Source organism: Peromyscus maniculatus, chromosome 1 (genome assembly GCF_049852395.1).
Source record: "Peromyscus maniculatus bairdii isolate BWxNUB_F1_BW_parent chromosome 1, HU_Pman_BW_mat_3.1, whole genome shotgun sequence".
Classification (NCBI taxonomy): Eukaryota; Metazoa; Chordata; class Mammalia; order Rodentia; family Cricetidae; genus Peromyscus; species Peromyscus maniculatus.
The window spans coordinates 109,069,568-109,088,558 of NC_134852.1; the positions used below are offsets into that span (position 1 = coordinate 109,069,568).

Genomic DNA, 18,991 nt, shown 5'->3' on the forward strand with positions numbered 1-18,991 from the left:
TGTGAAAAATGCCGGGAATGGAACACACATGTCTAGCGGGAACACTGTAGCCCCAGTTCTCTTGGACACATCCAGCACGTGAACTACAGCACTTGGCCCATGTGCTTTGCTCCCGGGGCCTTGGACCCAGCAGCCAGGACCTTTGGGTGGAGCTAGGCTTGTAGAGAACAGTGGCAGGGTGGGGAGAGCTTGATCCTCCTAAAGACGAGTGAAAGAAGAAACAGCCATCCCAGGGTAGAAGAGTAGGACACGGAGTCCCTGAGCACTGGCATTATGCCAAATGCTGTCCATGGTGCCATTTTGTCACCACAGTAAGACTTCTGAGCAGTTTTGCAGTTCATATTTTCAGAGGAGGAAGATGAGGCTCAGACAGCCTCGGAGGCTAGTCTGCAGGGGGAGGCAAGGAGTTGGGTCTCAATGCTATTTCTGTAGGCAATGTCCTGTTTGAGCTCCAGCCTGGGACTCAGCTTGGACATCACAGCTCTGGGCCAGTCCTAGGGAGTCCTTCAGATCATGGCTCCAAGTATCTTATGTACCAATATGAGAAATGGCAGAAAGGCTAGACAGGAAGGCTTATCCAAACTCCTCCCCAGGACTGCAGCAAGCCCTGCACCTTGAATGCCAGGACTGGACAGCACCACCCAGGAAGACCTGCCTGCCCTGCCAGAGCCCATGGGGCCTCAACGTCAGTCATCTGAGGACAGCCTCTTCCATATCCGCTCTCTCTGTGGTATTTTGGGGTGTCCTTCTGTGGGCTGACTCCCTTTCTCTGCCAGCATGGGCAAGAGAGACCTTCACCCTTGGGGTGCTGGGTCCCTGGGACTGTGACCCCATCTTTGCCCAGGCACTCCCCAGCATGGCTACTCAGTTAGCTGTAGATGGAGTCAACCAGGATGCCTCACTGCTGCTGGGCTCACAGCTGGATTTCAAGGTCCTCCCCACAGGCTGTGATACCCCTCATGCCCTGGCCACATTCGTGGCCCACAGGAACACAGTGGCTGCTTTTGTGGGTCCTGTCAATCCTGGATACTGCCCAGCAGCAGCCCTGCTGGCCCAAGGCTGGGGCAAGTCCCTCTTCTCCTGGGCCTGTGAGGCTCCAGAGGGAGGAGGTGAGTTGGTGCCCACGTTGCCTTCTGCTGCCCATGTGCTACTGTCTGTCATGAGGCACTTTGGCTGGGCTCGCGTGGCCATCGTGTCCTCTCACCAGGACATCTGGGTAGCCACAGCTCAGCAGCTGACCACAGCTTTCAGGGCCCATGGGCTGTCCATTGGACTGGTGACCTCTTTGGGACCCGGAGAGAAGGAGGCCATGGAGGTTTGCAAGCAGATCCACAGTGTGCATGATCTGAAAAGTAAGTATGTCTGGATCCCTCCCTGCTGTAGGCAGCTTGAACTTCACATGGCCACAAGGAAGCCCTGTCAATATCAACTGGGCTGAGCACTTGTCAAGTATCTGGATAACAACCCTGTAAGTTATCCTTGATGAAGGCTTCCTTTGGCAGCCCAGAGAGAGCAAGGAACTTGCTACACAGTAGTCAGTCAGATCCACAGGATCATAAGCTCTGCTTCAAATGCCCAGGGCATTCTTGGCGGTTTCCTTTGAAATGAAAGTTCCAGGAGTATAGCAAAGATTTAATCATGACTAGCATTATAAAACAAACAAACAAACAAACAAATAAATAAATAAATAAGTAGGGGAGAATAAAAAGGATAGAATTGAGAATGAAATAAAATAGAACAGCGTGTGTGCATGTGTGCACACAGGTATGTGTGTATATATGTAGCTCTTAGAGCTACTTTCATTATATCCCACAGGCTCTGATCTGTTGTATTTTCATTTTCACTTGATTCTAGAAATTTAAAAATTCACCCTCCAAGTTCTTTGATGATCCATTCATTGTTCAGTACTGTGTTGTCCAATCTCCATTTTTGTGCAGTTTCTTTTGCTACTGATTTATAGTTTTATTATATTGTTATCAGATAGTATAGGTTTATTTCAGGGTTTTTTTTTAATTTGTTAAGAGTTGCTTTGTGTCCCAAAATGCAGCAAATTAGTCATCCACTGTTACTGTGTTAAGATCAACCAGCGCCTTTACATCCAGTATGGTTTGTTTCATGAAACTGGGCGCACCAATGTTCGGTGCCTATTTGTTCATATTTGCAGTATCCATCTAATGGATCACCCTTTAACCAAATATACTGACTTTCTTTATCTTTTATGACTTTTTATAATTTGAAGTCTATTTAGCTAGGTGTTAGAATTGCTAACTTGCATGCTTTCCAGTTCTATTGACTTGGAATATCTTTTATTATCCTTTCACCAAAAGGCTGTCTTTGTCAGTGAGGGGTGTTTTTTTCTAGACAACACATAAGTGGGTCCCGTTTTTGTTCTTTTGTTGTTGTTGTTGTTGTTTTAAAATCTAATCGGTTACTCTATGTCTTTCAATTGAGGAATTGAAACTGTTAACATTCAGGATTTTTACTGAAATGTAGGCATTCAATTCTGTTACTTTGTTATTTTTGTAATATTTGGTGCTTTCCCAATCCTAAACTGTTTATGTATCTGTCTAGTGTAGTTTATTCTTTCTTGTGTTCTCATGGATGTGTTTATCTTTCTCATTTGTGTGTCATGCTAGCTAAGTGGTCATGAATGTCTTTACTTTTGTTTTACATAGAAGGATAATATGATAGCTTTGCTGGGTATAGTCATCTGTGTTCTCAGTTAATTTTCTTTCAGGGATTAAACTACTGTCCATAGCCTCTTAGCTTTTAGATTCTCTGTTGATAAATCTGCTATTATTACCATAGACCTGTTCTAGATGTGACTTGGTGCTTCTCTATTTCAGCTCTCAACATGCACTCTTTGCTCTGTATACTCAGTGTTTTAACTGTAATAGGATATGGGGATGTCTTGTCTGTCTGGCTAAATGTATCTGGATAGCCCACTAGATTTGGGAAATTTTCTGTTGTTCTTATTAAATGTATTTTCCATTCATTTAACTTGAAAGTCTCCTTTATGTCCATGACTCTCAGATCTGGTCCTTTGGTGGCACTGAATTGATATCACGTATCCTGTTCACACTTTTTTTTATTATTTTTACCACTGTCTGAATATTTGAATTCATGTACTTGGACTTCAAGACCTGATACTCTCTGTCTTAACTTGATTCATTCTGTTCTGAGGAGTTCCACTAAGTTTTTATTTGAGATATTGAACTATTCAGTTCCAATAGTTGAACTTGACCTTTTCAGTATTTCTTTTTAAATTAATAGTGGTGATGATGATGTGTATGATGTGACTATGTGGATGGTGGATGTCCATGTCATGGTACACATGTGTGTTCTGGGGACTGAGCACAGGCTGTCGGATCTGCATCATTGGGTGGCAAGCATATTTACCTGCTAAGTCACCTTACGCGCTATCCTTTCTCCAGTATTTCTTTGTATTGATCCCCTTTCATATCATGCGCTGACTTATTCCATTTGCTCTTTGCTTGTGTCCTCTTTTAGCTCATCCAGTAATTTCTTTGTAGCCTCTTTGATTCTTTTGAACATTCTTACAATCATGCTTTTGAACTCTTCATTTGGAATTTCATCTACTCTGTTCTCTTTGTGGGCCCTTCCTGTACTGATTTTCAAACAGTCACTTTGCCTTGGTTTTTCATGTTTCTTGTGTTTCAATGTTGGGACTTATGCATCAGATATTAGGTTGTTGGTTGGATTTTTTTCTACACCTATTATTTCAGTGGAAGCATCGGCAATGTTTAAGTGAGCCTGGATTGTAGCAGAACTGAGGTGCCGTTCCCTCTGTGTTTCAGTATTTGGACCTTCAGCCCATGTGCTCAGAGCACTGGCCCTGGTCCCCATATTTTTTCAACGTAGCTGATTCTGACAGCAGGTACATGAATTGTTACTAATAACCCAACAACTAAGATGCGTCTTCACTCTCCTCAGAAATCTCAAATCTGTCACGGTTAGTCTTTATGAGTGGTACCAAACATTCCACCTCTCCTTGCTGGAGATGCTTGACTTGACATTGGAATACTCAGTTTTGTGAAATGTGCCCTCTGGCTGAGCTCTGGGGACCTGGAAGCAACAGGCTAGGTCTCAGAGGCTAGAGCCTGAACAGAATCCAAAGGAGATGACCTGTTTGGATGTGAAGAGTGTTTCCCAGGGGATGTGACATTAGGGTGGGACCCAACAATGAATGGGAAGTCAACTGAAGAATAAACATGAGGGAGGAGCATCCTAGATAGAAGTGTCAGCTAGCGCAAGGAGTGCAGGGAACACACCTCATGGCCAAGGGAGATGAGGGACAGTTTGACTCCTCATGGCTGGAGCAGTGTGGGAGAAGCTAAGGAGCCCATGACACCATGCCTCAGCCCCTGTGGCAGGGAATTGAGTTCCAGCCATGATGCTGAGATTCATATGCCGAAGGCAGAATGGTGAGAGGCACTGTAGGAATTCCATGCTGGCCCTATTAATTGTGTGCCCCCTGGTAAGCCCCCCAAATGTGTCTGTGCTTTCAATGTTCTTTCTTTCCAATGTTGTGTGCTTTTCAATAGTTCTTTCAATGGCACGAGGCCGTTCATAGGGGAGGGAAGCGGAGATGGACATAGCCCGTCAAGAGAGGTGCCCTGCACTGGCTTTCCCCCTAGTTGTGTGGGTTTTAGCTCTCTTGTGGCCAGGTACAAAATCGTGCTTCCAAATCCCCCCTAAGAAAAAAGGCATGTCTGGGGGACAGCCCCCGATAGAACAGTGGCAAAGCATGTGGGATATGGCCACCGCTCTCTGGCTGCCTATCCCAGTGGGTCTTTCTTCAGGGGCTCCTCCAACTGTTTAGGTTTCAGACAACTCATGGCCACCAACCCAAACAACACAGCCCCTCAGGGTCTCAGCCAAGGAAAGCGCTCCACCCAGGCTCAGACCTCTGTGTGATGAGGGGCCTCGGGACCCACAGGGAGTCCTCCGTTCTTCTGTGGTCGCTCCATATTCCTGGGTTTTCTAGGGGAAAGGATGGCAGTAGGAACCTGGCTTCCTCCCAGCCAGTGGTGGCCTTCTCTGCCATGGCTGCAAGTCTGTCAGGAACCTGAAGTAGGAAGAGAGCGAAGGAGCAGAGGAGGTCTGTGTGGACCTTCACCCTGGGTAGGGTCCCCTCTGTCTTGTGCCTGGGGAGCCAACTGGACCCCTTGTTACTGAGGGCTGTAGTCGGCATTTCCTCACTGTGAAAAAAGTACCTGAGAGAAACAGCTCAGAAGGAGGGAGGCTTATTTTCAGTCACAGCTCCAGTTCAAGGTCAGCTGGGTCTCCTCGCTCTGGGCCTGAGGTGAGTCAGGGTATCATGGGGGTGAGAGCATGTGGTAGGGGTTGCTCACCTCATGGCACCAGGAACCAGAGTCAGAAAGGGTGAGGATAACCTCCAGAGGCATGGTCCCAGGGACCCACTCCCTCCAGCAAGGTCCCACTTCCCATCAACTCCCAACAATGCCACCAATTATAAACCCATGCATGGACTAGTGTAGATGAAGACAGAGCCCTCCTGACCCAATTGTCTCTCAGTGCTTAGACCTTTAAGTGCCACTGAAGGCCACAGTTAAGGTCACGGGCTGATTATGAATGAAGTAAAATGTGGTCAATCAGACAGTGGAATAGTATACACCATGCAAGTTATGCAGTACTGACACACGCCTTGACCAAGATGGACCTGGAGTGCTTTAAGTAAAAGAAGTCAGACATTAAGGATCCCATGTCAGATGAACCCCCTTAGAGGAAATACCCAGAAAAAGCAATCCATTGAGATGGCGATGGACTAGGAGGAAGGGCCGGATTGACAGTGGGAGTGATGAATATTCCCCAGATAAAGTAACAGTGATTATTTTCCCTACAATTTTCAAATGTACCCAAATTACCAAAGCATGCACATTTAAGGATTTATTTTCTAATATGGAAATAATCTTTTAAAAATAATTTACTTATTTTTATTTTATATGCATTGGTGTTTCTGCTTTCATGTATGTCTGAATTGAGTGTGCCAGATCCTCTGGAAGTGGAGTTACGGACAGCTGTGAGCTGCCATGTGGTTGCTGGGAATTAAACCCGGGTTCTCTGGAAGAGCAGTTAGTGCTCTTAACCTCTGAGCCATCTCTCCAGGCCCTGGAAATCATCTTAATTAAAAAAAAAAAAAAAAAGCATGTTGACATACACCTATAATCCCACACAGACTCAAGCAACCTGGAGTACATTGTAAGTTCATGGCTAGTGTGGACTATATGACAAGACTCTATTTTCATACACACACACACACACACACACACACACACACACACACACACACACACACACACACACACACCTAAGTCTTATAAACTGGTAATGAGTCCTGGGCTCCAGTCTCAGCTCTAGTACTAAGGTTCTTATACGTTCTAGAGAAACTCATACACCTCTCTGTTCCCAAATTTCCTCTCCTGAAAATTCAATAATGATAAACATACATCTTCACGCTACTACAACTCGTTCTTTGTCAGACAGGATGTTGCCATGTAAGCCCAGGCTGGCCTTAAACTCACAATCCTCCTGCCTTGCTGTCTCGGTGTTCCGAGTGCTGGCGTTACACATTACACATGCGTGCATATCACCACATGCAGTAGTGAGTGACTAAATGTAAGGGCACATGGGGACGGCCATAGAAAGCTGTTGATACATATCAGCCATTAATTATCAGGGCCTGAGGGGTGGGGTGGATGAGAAGCAGGTGCTGTGTGGCATGCTGGGGTGGAGGGTCGGAAGGGTCACCTTAATACAAAGGTATCCGCCATCAAGAGGATTTTTTTTTTTTTTTTTTTACCTATAATTGGTGGCCTCAGCCATAATGGCTATGGGGTCAGACTGAGGTCAAATCTCACTCGTACCCAGGATGCTTAGGGGCTGGGGTTAGCAGTGTGACCACAGATTTTAGGAGCTCTGAGGGCGTTAGGATTTGGGTTTCTGGCAAGGGCTGAAGTGCCAAGGTGACCCTGGCATGTTCACCCCCAGTTGTGGTGCTGTGCATGCACTCGGCACTGCTGGGGGGCCTGGAGCAGAGCACTCTGCTGCGCTGCGCTTGGAAGGAGGGCCTGACAGACGGGAGCCTGGTCTTCCTGCCCTACGACACGCTGCTCTTTGCTCTGCCCTACCGCAACCGCTCCTACCCGGCCCTGGATGACCATGGGCCCTTTCAGGAGGCCTACGATGCAGTACTCACTGTCAGCCTGGACTCTGGTCCTGAGAACCACACCTTCACTGCTACCAAGATGAGCGGAGGGGCTGCTTCCCACCTGGAGCCAGAGCAGGTGGGTGCTTCAGGTTCTCTTCAGCCTGGAAGGTGGGCCCCTGAGCCAGTATATGTGCACACTTCACCAGTCACAGGCCTTCCTAGCCTGGACTAGGGACCCACTAGGCTAGCCAGCCCCACCTCACTGTGGCCACATGACCTGTGTCTGTCTCCCTAGCCCATAGGTATTGGCTTGTGCCATCTATCTATCTATCTATCTATCTATCTATCTATCTATCTATCTATCTATCTATCTATCTATCTATCTATCTATCTATCCATCTAACTAATCTATCTCTGTCTCTCCATTCTTCCCTTCTGCTATGTTGTGACTTCCAGTGACAGTGTACTCAGTCCCCATAATTTTAATTTCCATCTGCTCTTTCTCTTGTGACACTCCACTTCTCCTGACTCAAACCTCTCTAGTGAGCTGTGGAGACTAAAGGAAGAAGGTGTTGGGAGAGGATTTTTCGAGGTCGCCACTGTGAATCTGAAAAGTGCTAGTGGCGGGATGTGGCTGCTGGCGTGGGTTTGGCTTAAGGGACTCAGCTGAACTCCAATGCCTGCTTCGTAACGAAGAAAAAGAGCAGTGGCTTGAGGTGGTGACAGGGATGCGGGTGCAGGTGACGGCCATTCATCTTTTAGAGATGGGAATTGAGTCTCTCATGTGCCACCAGTCAGTGTCAGGGACCTGGTGATAAAAAAGGCAGGCTTCATCCTACTGAGGAACACAAACAATAACCAAGAAAGGAGACAAACAGACTCAAACAGTGATGGTTCTGCCAAGAAAGCAGACAAGGATCAAGGCATGGAGCCAGGTGGGAATAGAGGAATGGACAATGGAGACAGGATGGATCTAAGAAGGCCTCCATGAGGAGGTGACTCCTGCGTGGAGCTCTGAGGGACCGGGAAGCATTCAGACAAGGACCTGAACAAAGAGCAATGAGGTAGAACCTGCTAGAACCCAGACTTTTGCTTTTGGAAGGTTTGAGATGCCTACGATACATCTGAGTTAGAGGCGGAACAGTAGTGGCGGCAATCATGGGGGCGGTGAGGCCGCTCAGTGGGGCTGGGGTAATGTGTGCCCCAAGAGTGGACTGTTGGGGAAGAGGACAGCAGTCTAAACAGTCCTGCAGGCCGCTGCGATGTCTAGGGTGACAGGATGGAGGGCCTTCTCTTCCACAGGTGTCCCCACTCTTTGGAACTATCTACGATGCTGTCGTCCTGCTGGCCCATGCCCTGAACCGCTCTGAGACCCATGGAGCAGGGCTCTTGGGAGCTCGCTTAGGGGACCACACAAGAGCTCTTGATGTGGCTGGCTTTAGCCAGAGGATCCGGATGGATGGCAGAGGCAGAAGGCTAGCCCAATATGTCATCCTGGACACAGATGGTGAGGGAAGCCAGTTGGCTCCCACCCACATTCTGGATACAGGCACGTGGCAGGTGCAGCCCCTGGGAAAGGCTATACACTTTCCTGGAGGGAACCCTCCAGCCCATGACGCCAGCTGCTGGTTCAACCCCAACACACTCTGCATAAGAGGTAATTTACTGTCCACCCACTAAGCTCTCATCTGTCTAGTTACCCATCTGTCCACCCATCCTTCCTTCCATCCATCCACATACCAATTCATCCATCCATCCATCCATCCATCCATCCATCCATCCATCCATCCACATACCAATTCATCCATCCATCCACATACCAATTCATCCATCCATCCATCCATCCATCCATCCATCCATCCATCCACATACCAATTCATCCATCCATCCACATACCAATTCATCCATCCATCCATCCATCCATCCATCCATCCATCCATCCATCCATCCACATACCAATTCATCCATCCATCCACATACCAATTCATCCATCCATCCATCCACATACCGATCCATCCATCCATCCATCCATCTATTCATCCATCCATCTTCTCACTGGCCTACCTATTCTTCCATCCATCTACCACTAACCCACCTATCCCCCATCTACCCACCCACACACCCATCCATCAGTCGACCTATCTTATCTTTCCATTTGTTTATTTACCCATTCTTCACTAAAACTCTTTATGTGGATAGTCCTACAAAGGGGGCAAGAGCAAATATAAAGAGGAGCTATGAGCTTTCATGGGAGGCCTGACCAGTATCTGAGAAGCACTAGGAGACCAGCAAGGCCTCCCCTGGATGATCAGGACTAGAGATGCCCCCTAGATCTCCTAAGTGTCCCACAGCCTTGTGAGTAAGCCACACACCCCCCAGACACCATTAAAGAACTGAAGTTCAGAAAGCCTTGGTGACTTGCCAGAGTCACACAAGAAGTCAGTGGCTGAGCTCATGCTGAACGCAAATCTGCTGACTCCAAGTACAGGATTCATTTTCCTTATGTCCACTGGGGAGTGTGGGACAAGAGGCCCACACAGTTCTGATTTCTGTCATTCATCCATTCTGGCCCTCATCCTTTGTGACGCATATGACTACGAACACAGAGAAGTGCACACACATGTGTACAGTTGCATATGTACAAGCACATTCCCTAATGCACACATGATCACTATGGCAGCAGTGACAGGCTGACCAGGCTTGTATAGGTCCCTGTCCTGCTTCAAACTTTCTCTGCCTCCTTTTGTCTGAGGCTCGGCCAACCCTGTTCTTCCAGCCCTAATCTCCAGACACAGCAACTCCTGCACCTTCCCAGACACGCACCACCCCAAGAGGCCTCCCTTGACAGGAATGCTTGTGTTCCTGACCCCAGTGCCACCTCAACTTGCTTGACCACATCTGCTCTGTAACCTGTGTCTTTCTAATCATAAGCAAGCACTCGAGCACTGAGCCACACCCCTTGCCTCCGTGATCCTTACACATCAGCTCTTCTGAGTACATGCTCATAGCAGCCTACCCAGCCAGGCAGGATCATCCACCTTCTAGACTGAATGTGAATACCAAGAAGCCTCCTGGGGAGGGAGGGGCTGAAGCCCTCATCTGCTCATCTGCCCCTCTTTTCTTCTACAAATAGTGAATCTGGCCTCCTGTTCCACTACTGCTCACTCTCAGGAGAAGGGGAGAACAGAACAAAGACCCTGTCCTCCCACTACAGTCTTGAAGACAAAGCCAGGCCAGGCCCTCCAGGGGTTTCAGCCTTGGACAGGCAGGGGTGGCTAGGGACCTCACAGGGATTTGAGAAGGCAGTAGCCAGGGCTGTGAGGGGACGGTCACTGCTTTAATGACTCCTGTCTTGCCCTGCACAGGTGTGCAGTCCCCGGGGGGCCTCCTGACTCTGACACTGGCCTGTGTCCTGGCACTGGTGGGTGGAATCCTTGCTTATCTCATCAGGTGAGGCTGGTGGGCCTGGCTCAGGCTTTCTGTGTCCGTCTTACGGGGGCCTCCACTGGCAAACTACAGGGGCTTTTTCCATCCTCACTTTCTGATCTCAGGGCCCCCTGCCTCCTTTCCCTCTCTTAGCTTCACCCAAGAAGAGCCAGGAGCCCTGGCTGTCTCCTGAGAGGTCTGTGTGAGGCTTGAGGAAGAAGCCTATGTGCTGGATGAGACTCCGCCTCCGAGCGTCAGGCTCCTGTTTGTACAGTGAGGGGCTAGTCAGGTCCATGCCAAGGATCCCTCACCTTTGCAGACATCTCCCCTCGTGTGCCTGAATTCAGATGCTCCAGAGCCTCAGCCATATCTGGAAGCCGTCCATTCTCACCTCTAGCAAGGCCTCAAGGAAACTGGTCTAGGCACCAGTAGGCCAATCAGGTCCTGGGAAGTTGCAGACCTGAGCCCAAGGCCAATAGGCTCTGTGTAGACAGTGCTTGGTGCCTGCCAGCCCTGAAACTGGCACTGAAGGAGATGTGGGAAGGACTGGGCGGTGGGTGCTGAGTCAGAGGCAGGGCCAAATCGCCTGACTGAGGCCCTACTGTCTCCCACTTCCAGGTTAGGCCTCCAGCAGCTGCAGCTGGTGCGGGGTCCCCATCGGATCCTGCTGACAGCGCAGGATCTCACCTTTCTCCAGCGGACCCCCAGCCGGCGGGTGGGTGGGCAGACCCGGGCAGGGTGGGCAGGTAGGCAGAGGGGCAGGCTGGGTCTGGCCTCTTGACCACCCCGGCACCTGTCCCAGAGGCTGCATGTGGACGGTGGAACTGAGTCAAGAATGGTGGTGGAAGGTGGGAGCCCAGGGTCGGTGATCCAGGGGTCAGCAAGGAGCCTACCAGCCCTCCTGGAGCATACCAATGTCGCCCTTTACCAGGTGAGGCTGTCATCACCCCACACCAGGCCTGGAAGGCTGTGACCAGTTTGGAAGAAGTCTATCAAAGACACAGTCTTTGGCTTCGGGGTCCCCATCTGTTGGGACTTTCCTGGTTCCCCTAGCACATGGACGGCAGCCCCAGAAAGGGGAACCAGGATACCTAGCTCCCACTGGCATGGTTCCTGGGCTGACCTTGGGAATCACAGCCTCAGCTACTTAGCTTTGGCTTTGGCCCAGATCCCCCACCTGATTAAGCAGTGAGCTCTCTAGTTCCTAAATCCCAGGGTGAAGGCAGTACCCAGCCACTGGCACCTCCAGGTAGAAGCTGGGCCTGGCACTGGGCACCTCCAGCCGACAGAAAATCTACGGAGTCAAAGGTCAGACAAGCAAGTTTATGGGTGCTGAGAACACAACCATTTTTCAGATGCTGTTACTCTCAAGTTCAACTACTTACTAATGTGTGGTTCTTTGCCTATGGCTGCCATGGCAACTGAGCTTGGCTAATTGTTTCCATAGGAAGCAGCATAAGGCTCTTGTTGCTTATTTTCCACCTTTTCGCCCGGGCCACCCCACCTTTTCCTTTTCCTACCAAAAGAAGGCTTTAATGACGCACAAAACACAATAGCCCACAGGCTGCAGGTGAGGCTGTGCCCAGGCAACCCGCCAGGGACCAGAGCAGAGGGCTGGGACCACACTGAGGGCTGGGTCTCGTCCTCTCCTGCACGTCCCTCACGTCTCTTCTGGAACCCCCAGTCACAGCTTGGGGATCCCAAGTCTGCTTACTGCTCCCGTCGACCAGGCTATGCCCAGCTCAGACCACAGAAGAGGGTGCATGTGTGGGGGAGACACTAAGCCCAAGGGGTGGTGGGATTGTCCTGTGATCACCCAGCTAGAGAGCTAAGGCCGGCAACGTTTGTTCCTTTTTGTTGCTGTTGTTTTTGAATGTTCATGTCATATTTGTTTGTTTGCTTGTTTGTTCATTTATTTATTTATTTATACTTTTTTTCACATCCGGACCATGGTTTCCCCCCTCCTCTCCTCCCAGTCTCCCCTCTTTCTCTCCCTCCACCAATCCACTCCTCCTCCTCCTCCTCCTCCTCTGTTTCTCTTCAGAAAAGTTTTTTGGTTTTGTGGGGTTTTGTTTGTTTGTTTGTTTTAGTCAGGGTTTCTCTGTGTAGCCCTGGCAATTCTGGAACACAGACTGTAGACCAGGCTGGCCTTGAACTCACAGAACTCTGCCTGCCTCTGCCTCCCCAGTGCTGGGATTAAAGGTGTATGCCGCCACCAGCTGACTCCAACTCTGTTTTGCTTCAACAGGGAGACTGGGTGTGGCTGAAGAAGTTTGAAGCAGGCGTGGCTCCTGAGCTGCGGCCAAGCAGCCTCAGCTTCCTGAGGAAGGTAGGACCATGGACGGAGAGGTGCAGGGGCCAGGGAGGCACGTGGTCAGGACACCCTCACTGGTCTGCATTGGTCCCTGCTCCCTGGACATGCTTCTGGCCTCAGAGAGTCAATGCTTTCACTGTTATCACTGCCTAGTGACAGCGTCTCATCAGTTAGCCATCAGCGTGGTCACCATCACACACACACCAGCATCCCTCAAGCCATGTCAACGTCCCAACACAAGCCTCTCCGTAACTGTGTGGCACAGCCCTTCCTCCCCCAGCAATGGACTCTGGGTACCACCAAGGGTCCTCAGCCTAGGTCTGCCTCCCTGTATCCATCTCTGCATCTGTTGTTTACTCATATGCAGGGCAGAGTTCTGGGCTTAGGAGAAGGGGTTCTGTTTCCTGAGGGAGCTTCAATCACCATCATGGACTACACAAGCACCTTCCCCCAAGAATATCACCATCAAAGAGGCACATGGGAGGGAGGGCAGAGCCCAGGAAGACCTCCTGGTGTCCTGCCTCCATGGAATACCTGGCTTCCCTGTAAGGCAGAGCCAATACTACCCAGCCCAGGAGAGTTGTGAGGAGGGCAGGTTATGTATAGAGCAACCTAGCAAGTGCCATGCCTTTGAGCCCGGGGGGGATCTGACTTCTTCCTTATACTCTAAAGGCTGTCTACTGGTCTCTCCAGACTCAGGGAGGGAGAACATGCAGGCATCCCTCCCCAGGAAGTTGAGCTCTGAGCCATCTTTGTGAAAGCCTTGCCAGACAAGGGTTTGATCTGCCCAGGCTGGGCCCTCCTTGGGGAGGTTGCTTTCCATCACTGCAAGCAAGAGCCCTTCCGCTCTCCATCCTCCTGCATCCTGTGGACTGCAGGGGAGGGAGAGGACCAATAGTGTTCAGATCAATGGCATCAGTCAGGCTGAGAAACAGATCCAGACCTGACTCTGTGGAGGTACCTACAGATCCTCCGTGCATCCGTCCACGATGCTGCCACTCATTGTTCATTCATTCACTCACTCTTCTACCCATCTATCCATTTATCCATCAGTGTGTCTATCTGCCCATCCATCCACCATCCAGTCCCTGAAGGTCTATATTCATCTACCCATCAGTCCATCCATTCAGTTATCCACTCACCTATTGACCCATCTATCTACCTACCCACTTATCCCCTTGTCCATCTGCCCATCCATCCACCTATCAGTTCACACTGTCCACACACCCCATTACTCATCTGTCTATCCCAGGGCCTTGATGAAGGGTCCCCAGGGGCCCCTAAGGTGCCTTTTGCCTCTGCAGATGCGGGAGATGCGGCATGAGAACGTTACAACCTTCCTGGGCCTTTTGGTAGGCCCTGAGTTCAGTGCGATGGTGCTGGAGCACTGTTCCCGCGGCAGCCTGGAGGACCTGCTGCGGAATGAGGCCCTGAGGCTGGACTGGACCTTCAAGGCCTCCCTGCTGTCTGATCTGATAAGAGTGAGAGCCACCCCAGGAGCTAAGAGTTAAGGGGAGGGGTGGGACATGGGACAGGCTCAGATTCCCCACAGCTTTCAAATCTGATAACGCTGGGCTGGAGAGATGGCTCAGCAGTTGAGTGCTGACTGCTCTTCCAGAGGACCCAGGTTCAATTCTAGTATCTACAAGGCAGCTAACAACTGTCTGTAACTCCAAGATCTAAAATCTGACAATGCAAAAAGTGAGTTGAGGCCAGAAGGCCTCTGGGTCCTGTGGACATTCCATGGTCCTTCTCACTCCTCAATGACCCCATATGTCTCCTCCCAGGGTATGCGGTATCTGCACCATCGGCATTTCCCCCACGGGCGCCTCAAGTCCAGGAACTGTGTGGTGGACAGTCGTTTTGTGCTCAAGATCACTGACCATGGTTATAAAGAGTTCCTGGAATCTCACTGTTCTTCCAGGCCGCAGCTAGCCCCAGAAGGTCGGCTTGGCGGCAGGGGCCCCCAGGAGGGTGTGATATATGGGTGTGTGTGGAGAAGGGGATGGGGAGGTCTCCAGTGCCCCACAGTGTCTATGTTGGGACCTGGAATTGGTGGGTTTTCTGATCTGGAAGAACCTGAGGCCCTTAACCTAGGTCCTCTCAGGGGCAGAGAAGGCACCAGGAGACCCTTTCCTGTGATTGCAGAGCTTCTGTGGACGGCCCCTGAGCTGCTGCGGGGCTCTGGGAAGGCCAGCTTCAAAGGTGATGTCTTCAGCCTGGGCATCATCCTGCAGGAGGTACTCACCCGAGGCCCACCCTACTGCTCCTGGGGACTCTCAGCAGAAGGTACATGTCCCCCTCGGTGAGGGCTCCCTGGACCTCAGACTGCTCCTGCAGTTGCGCCCCACCCCCACCGCACCCCCACCCCACCATGTCTGTCCAGCCCCAGAGATCTGTCCTATAGATTTTTCAGGGGACCTCAGTCAGAAAGGTGCGGCAGAGGCACAGCTGAGCTCTTAATGGATGGTCTTTAAATTCATAGAGGCCTGGCTTTCCCCTTCCTCCACCAAAGTCCTCCCCATTTCAGGCCTGGGTTTAAGGGGTCAGGGAAGGGTGAGGTAACAGACTCCAGGGGCTATTTGGTCTCCTGCCTCACATCTGCCTGCTGTGGAAAAGAACCACCCAGATGGGCTCCCATGTTTCCAGGTCAGGCCCTCCAGGTAGAGCATCAACCTTTGGGCGCAGGGATCATGGGCCTTCGGAGAGGGCTCAGTCCAAGCCTGCTGCTTCCTGGGATGTGCTTTCTCCAGCCTTGGAAAGTGCAGGATCCAGAGCTGAGCTTTGGGGACTAGGCCTAAAGCTGCTTCCACAACCATTGGCCCCACAGTTTTGAGTAAATCCCTTTTCGGGCTAAGCCTCTGTTTCCTTATCTGTAAAATGGGCACCAGGGGGCCTGCCTCACAAAGTCACTCTGTGTGCAGCTTTGCACTCTGGATCAAGGGTAGGGTAGGGTAGTTGCTCAGTAAAATCTGCCTGGGTGGTTTGGGGATGGGCTAATGGGAGTCTCACATCCTCTCCTGTATCCAACATATTGGAGGATGCCTGTGTGCACAAGGCCCTTTGAGAGTTCCAAGGCACCCACTCTCTGTCGTGCTCCATCTGATGCCCTGGGAGGTGACCGATGAGCCCTTTTCAAAGAGAAGATTTAGGTGATGCTCAAAGAAAGGCAGGGGCCTCTCAAGGAGAGGAGCGGGGTTTGGGGGGCGGTCTCCTCATCCAGCACGGCATTCTTAGGGACCAGGTGAGCAGCCTTCGACACAGAAGCCAGCACTGTTGAGAACAGAGATGTGGTGGATGTGAACAGTAGCCCTGGCACAGCAAGGGGACCCAGGGACCAGCCCAGGGCCATTGTTCTTGCTTGCATTGTTTATCCTAGAAGATTCTGAAACCCGGGTCTGGGAGGATGGCTCAGCCGGTAAAGTGCTCGCATGCAAGAGTTTGGATCCCCAGCACCCACATAAAAAGCTGGGTGCGGCGGCACAGCCCTAGGGAGGGAGAGACAGGAAGAGCCCTGGAGGTTGCTGGCCAGACAGTTTAGCCGATGGAGGTCGATTAAGGGAGACACTCAACATCGATCTCTGGCCTCTACATGTGTGCCATCCATGTACATGCACCCCCCAACACCGCCCCCCAACTCTCCCCCCCGCCCCCGTACACAGAATGCTGGAGCCTCCACACTGTCTTCAGCTTTTACTATCTGCTGACTGCAGAAACACCCGATGACAGACGCTATTCAGAAATCTGCGATGCTTTGAAATGGATTTACATTTCATTCATCACAATGCAGTCGGCATGCTTTTAAACACAGCTGTGCATGTGTGCGTGCTCCAGATCACTTCCATCTGCACACACTTCTTTGTAAGCTCACGGCCTCCCAGTGCCTGTGGTCTGAGGCCCTTGGAGTCTGAGGCCCGAGGCTGGGACCCTCTAGACAGGCTGAGTGGAAATCAAGCCTACTGTCGTGTCTGCTTTTTACTGGCCTGTATCGGTGCCCCCCTTCACCCTGTGAGCCTCAGCTTACCTGTTTGTAATGCTGGTCATTAATAGCCAGTGTGTGGTAGCACAGACCTGTAACTTCAGCATTCTGGAAGCAGAGACAAGAGGACAGCGAGCTTGAGTAGTCTGAGCTGCACTGTGAGTTTCAGACAAGCCATGGACTGCCCCGTATCAAAACCACCGACAATCAAGGCTAGGGATGTAGCTCAGGATGTAGCACTCAGTAGAGTGCTAGCTTCCCATGAACAAGGCCCTGGGTTTGAACCTCAGCATCGTATCACCAGGTATGGGGGCACATGCCTGTAGACTTGGGATGCATGAGGATCAGAAATTTAAGATCATCTTGGGCTATGTAATAAGTTTGAGGCCAGCCTGGGAGAGACCCTGTTACAAACAAACAAACAAACACCTACCCAAAACCATAAAGGGACAGTGATCTCTCGCTATCCCCAACAAAGTGGCCAACCTATGGTGGGGAGTAGGGGACTGTAGAGGAAGAGGCCTCTCCTCACAGGCTCCATGAGGGGAGGGTCCCAGGCCTTCTGGGAGGTTACCCTGCTACGGCCCAACCTGTACAGAACGTACATGGATGACGGAAGTCCCACGTTGATCTGAGGCTCGGACCCTGAGCGAGGAGCCCGGCCTCTCTTCTTCTCAGACTTGATGAACTCTTGGCTTTGCCAGAGACGCTTGTCTGGGGTGGGGTGGGGGACTGAGGTATAGGGCGGTAGAACCAGAGAGCTAGAGCACTGGACTCTGTGGCCTCGATGTGTGGGCCTCACCCGGTGGAGCAGGAATGTCCAGGGTGATGAAGGCTGTATTCTCATCACTCTTGTGAGGAGTGGTGTAGTCTCTGGGTGTTGAGATGGGTATGGAGAGCTGTGCTGTCAGGTTTCAACCACAAGGGTGGGAATCGCCAGTGACAGAACAACAGCCTTGGGGAGAGCCTGCCAGGTGCCAGCCATGACCTTCCCCACCTTCTCCCTCAGCACCTCTCAAGAGGAGGCCCTCTGACCCCATTTCACAGATGAGGAGACTGAGGCTGAAGGGATTAATTACCGTCTTCTCCGCCAATCCATAGAGAGTGGTAGCAGATTTGGAACTGAAACCCAGCTCTCTTGGCCCAAGTCTGAGACCCTTCCTCTGGCCACAGCTTAAGGCAGATCCAGGAGAATAGCAAGGCTGTGTGCACTCCAGCTGTGCAGGAGACATGGAAAGTCCTGGGAGCATTCCTCAGGCCCAATTCCCCCTTCCCTGCCCTACCACAAGACCCCTCCCATAATCCCCCAGGGCATCTTGACCCAAGGTACCCATGGGGTTTGCTGCAGAGATCGTCCGGAAGGTGGCATCGCCCCCTCCTCTGTGCCGGCCACTGGTGTCCCCTGACCAGGGCCCCCGTGAGTGCATCCAGCTGATGCAGCAGTGCTGGGAGGAAGCTCCGGATGACCGGCCAAGCTTGGACCAGATCCACACGCAGGTCAGTGCTCCCCAGAGGCGCAGCCACTTCTAAGCGCTCCTGTCCACAGGCCTGGCTTGGCCCAGTGCCGGCCTCATGCCTTTGCAGGGCCCAGGAAGGATGGGTAGTCATGGCACACAGGCCAGCAGCTCCACTCTGAGGAGGGCCGTCGTAGAGAGAGTGCCGTGATTGCCAGCGCTATCCTGAGTGTCCAGACTTTTCTCAGTCACTCCATCTTCAAGGCAACCCTCTGAAGCACACTGCCACGGTCTTGGCAGAGATGAGTTCCCAAGGGACCTGACCAGCTGACCTGGCTGTGTGTCTGAAGAGCTGTTGGGGAGCCTCACTCGGGACCCAGGCCTCCTAGCACCTGGGCAGAGGCGCCTTTAGTGACTATGGAGACAACCTTGGTTCCCAAGTCAGTGAGGAGGAGATTAGATGGGCTCTGGGGTCCCCCAAGCCTGATCTGGAGCTGCAGTGGGAGGGCTGAGACAAGCCTGCACACGTCCTCAGGGCTGTGTGGGCCTGACGGAGCAGGGTAGCGCTCCTCCAGGGCCAACCCAGCAAACCCAGGGGCACAGCTCTGCATCCTGTCCTGGTCTCA

At 51.4% G+C, this 18,991-nt stretch overlaps 1 protein-coding gene across 1 annotated transcript in view; it reads left to right on the forward strand.

Annotated features, from left to right (window-relative positions):
* The first annotated feature begins 547 nt into the window (after nt 1–547).
* LOC102906219 (guanylate cyclase D) overlaps nt 548–18,991 on the forward strand; it is a 34,733-nt gene continuing 16,289 nt past the window's right edge. The window contains exons 1-11 of the mRNA XM_076559147.1: nt 548–1,352; nt 7,033–7,328; nt 8,495–8,849; nt 10,558–10,642; nt 11,237–11,333; nt 11,421–11,549; nt 12,867–12,947; nt 14,237–14,413; nt 14,720–14,876; nt 15,081–15,221; nt 18,260–18,408. Coding sequence (XP_076415262.1) covers nt 548–1,352; nt 7,033–7,328; nt 8,495–8,849; nt 10,558–10,642; nt 11,237–11,333; nt 11,421–11,549; nt 12,867–12,947; nt 14,237–14,413; nt 14,720–14,876; nt 15,081–15,221; nt 18,260–18,408 — 2,472 coding nt within the window. The remainder of the gene's footprint in view (nt 1,353–7,032; nt 7,329–8,494; nt 8,850–10,557; nt 10,643–11,236; nt 11,334–11,420; nt 11,550–12,866; nt 12,948–14,236; nt 14,414–14,719; nt 14,877–15,080; nt 15,222–18,259; nt 18,409–18,991) is intronic.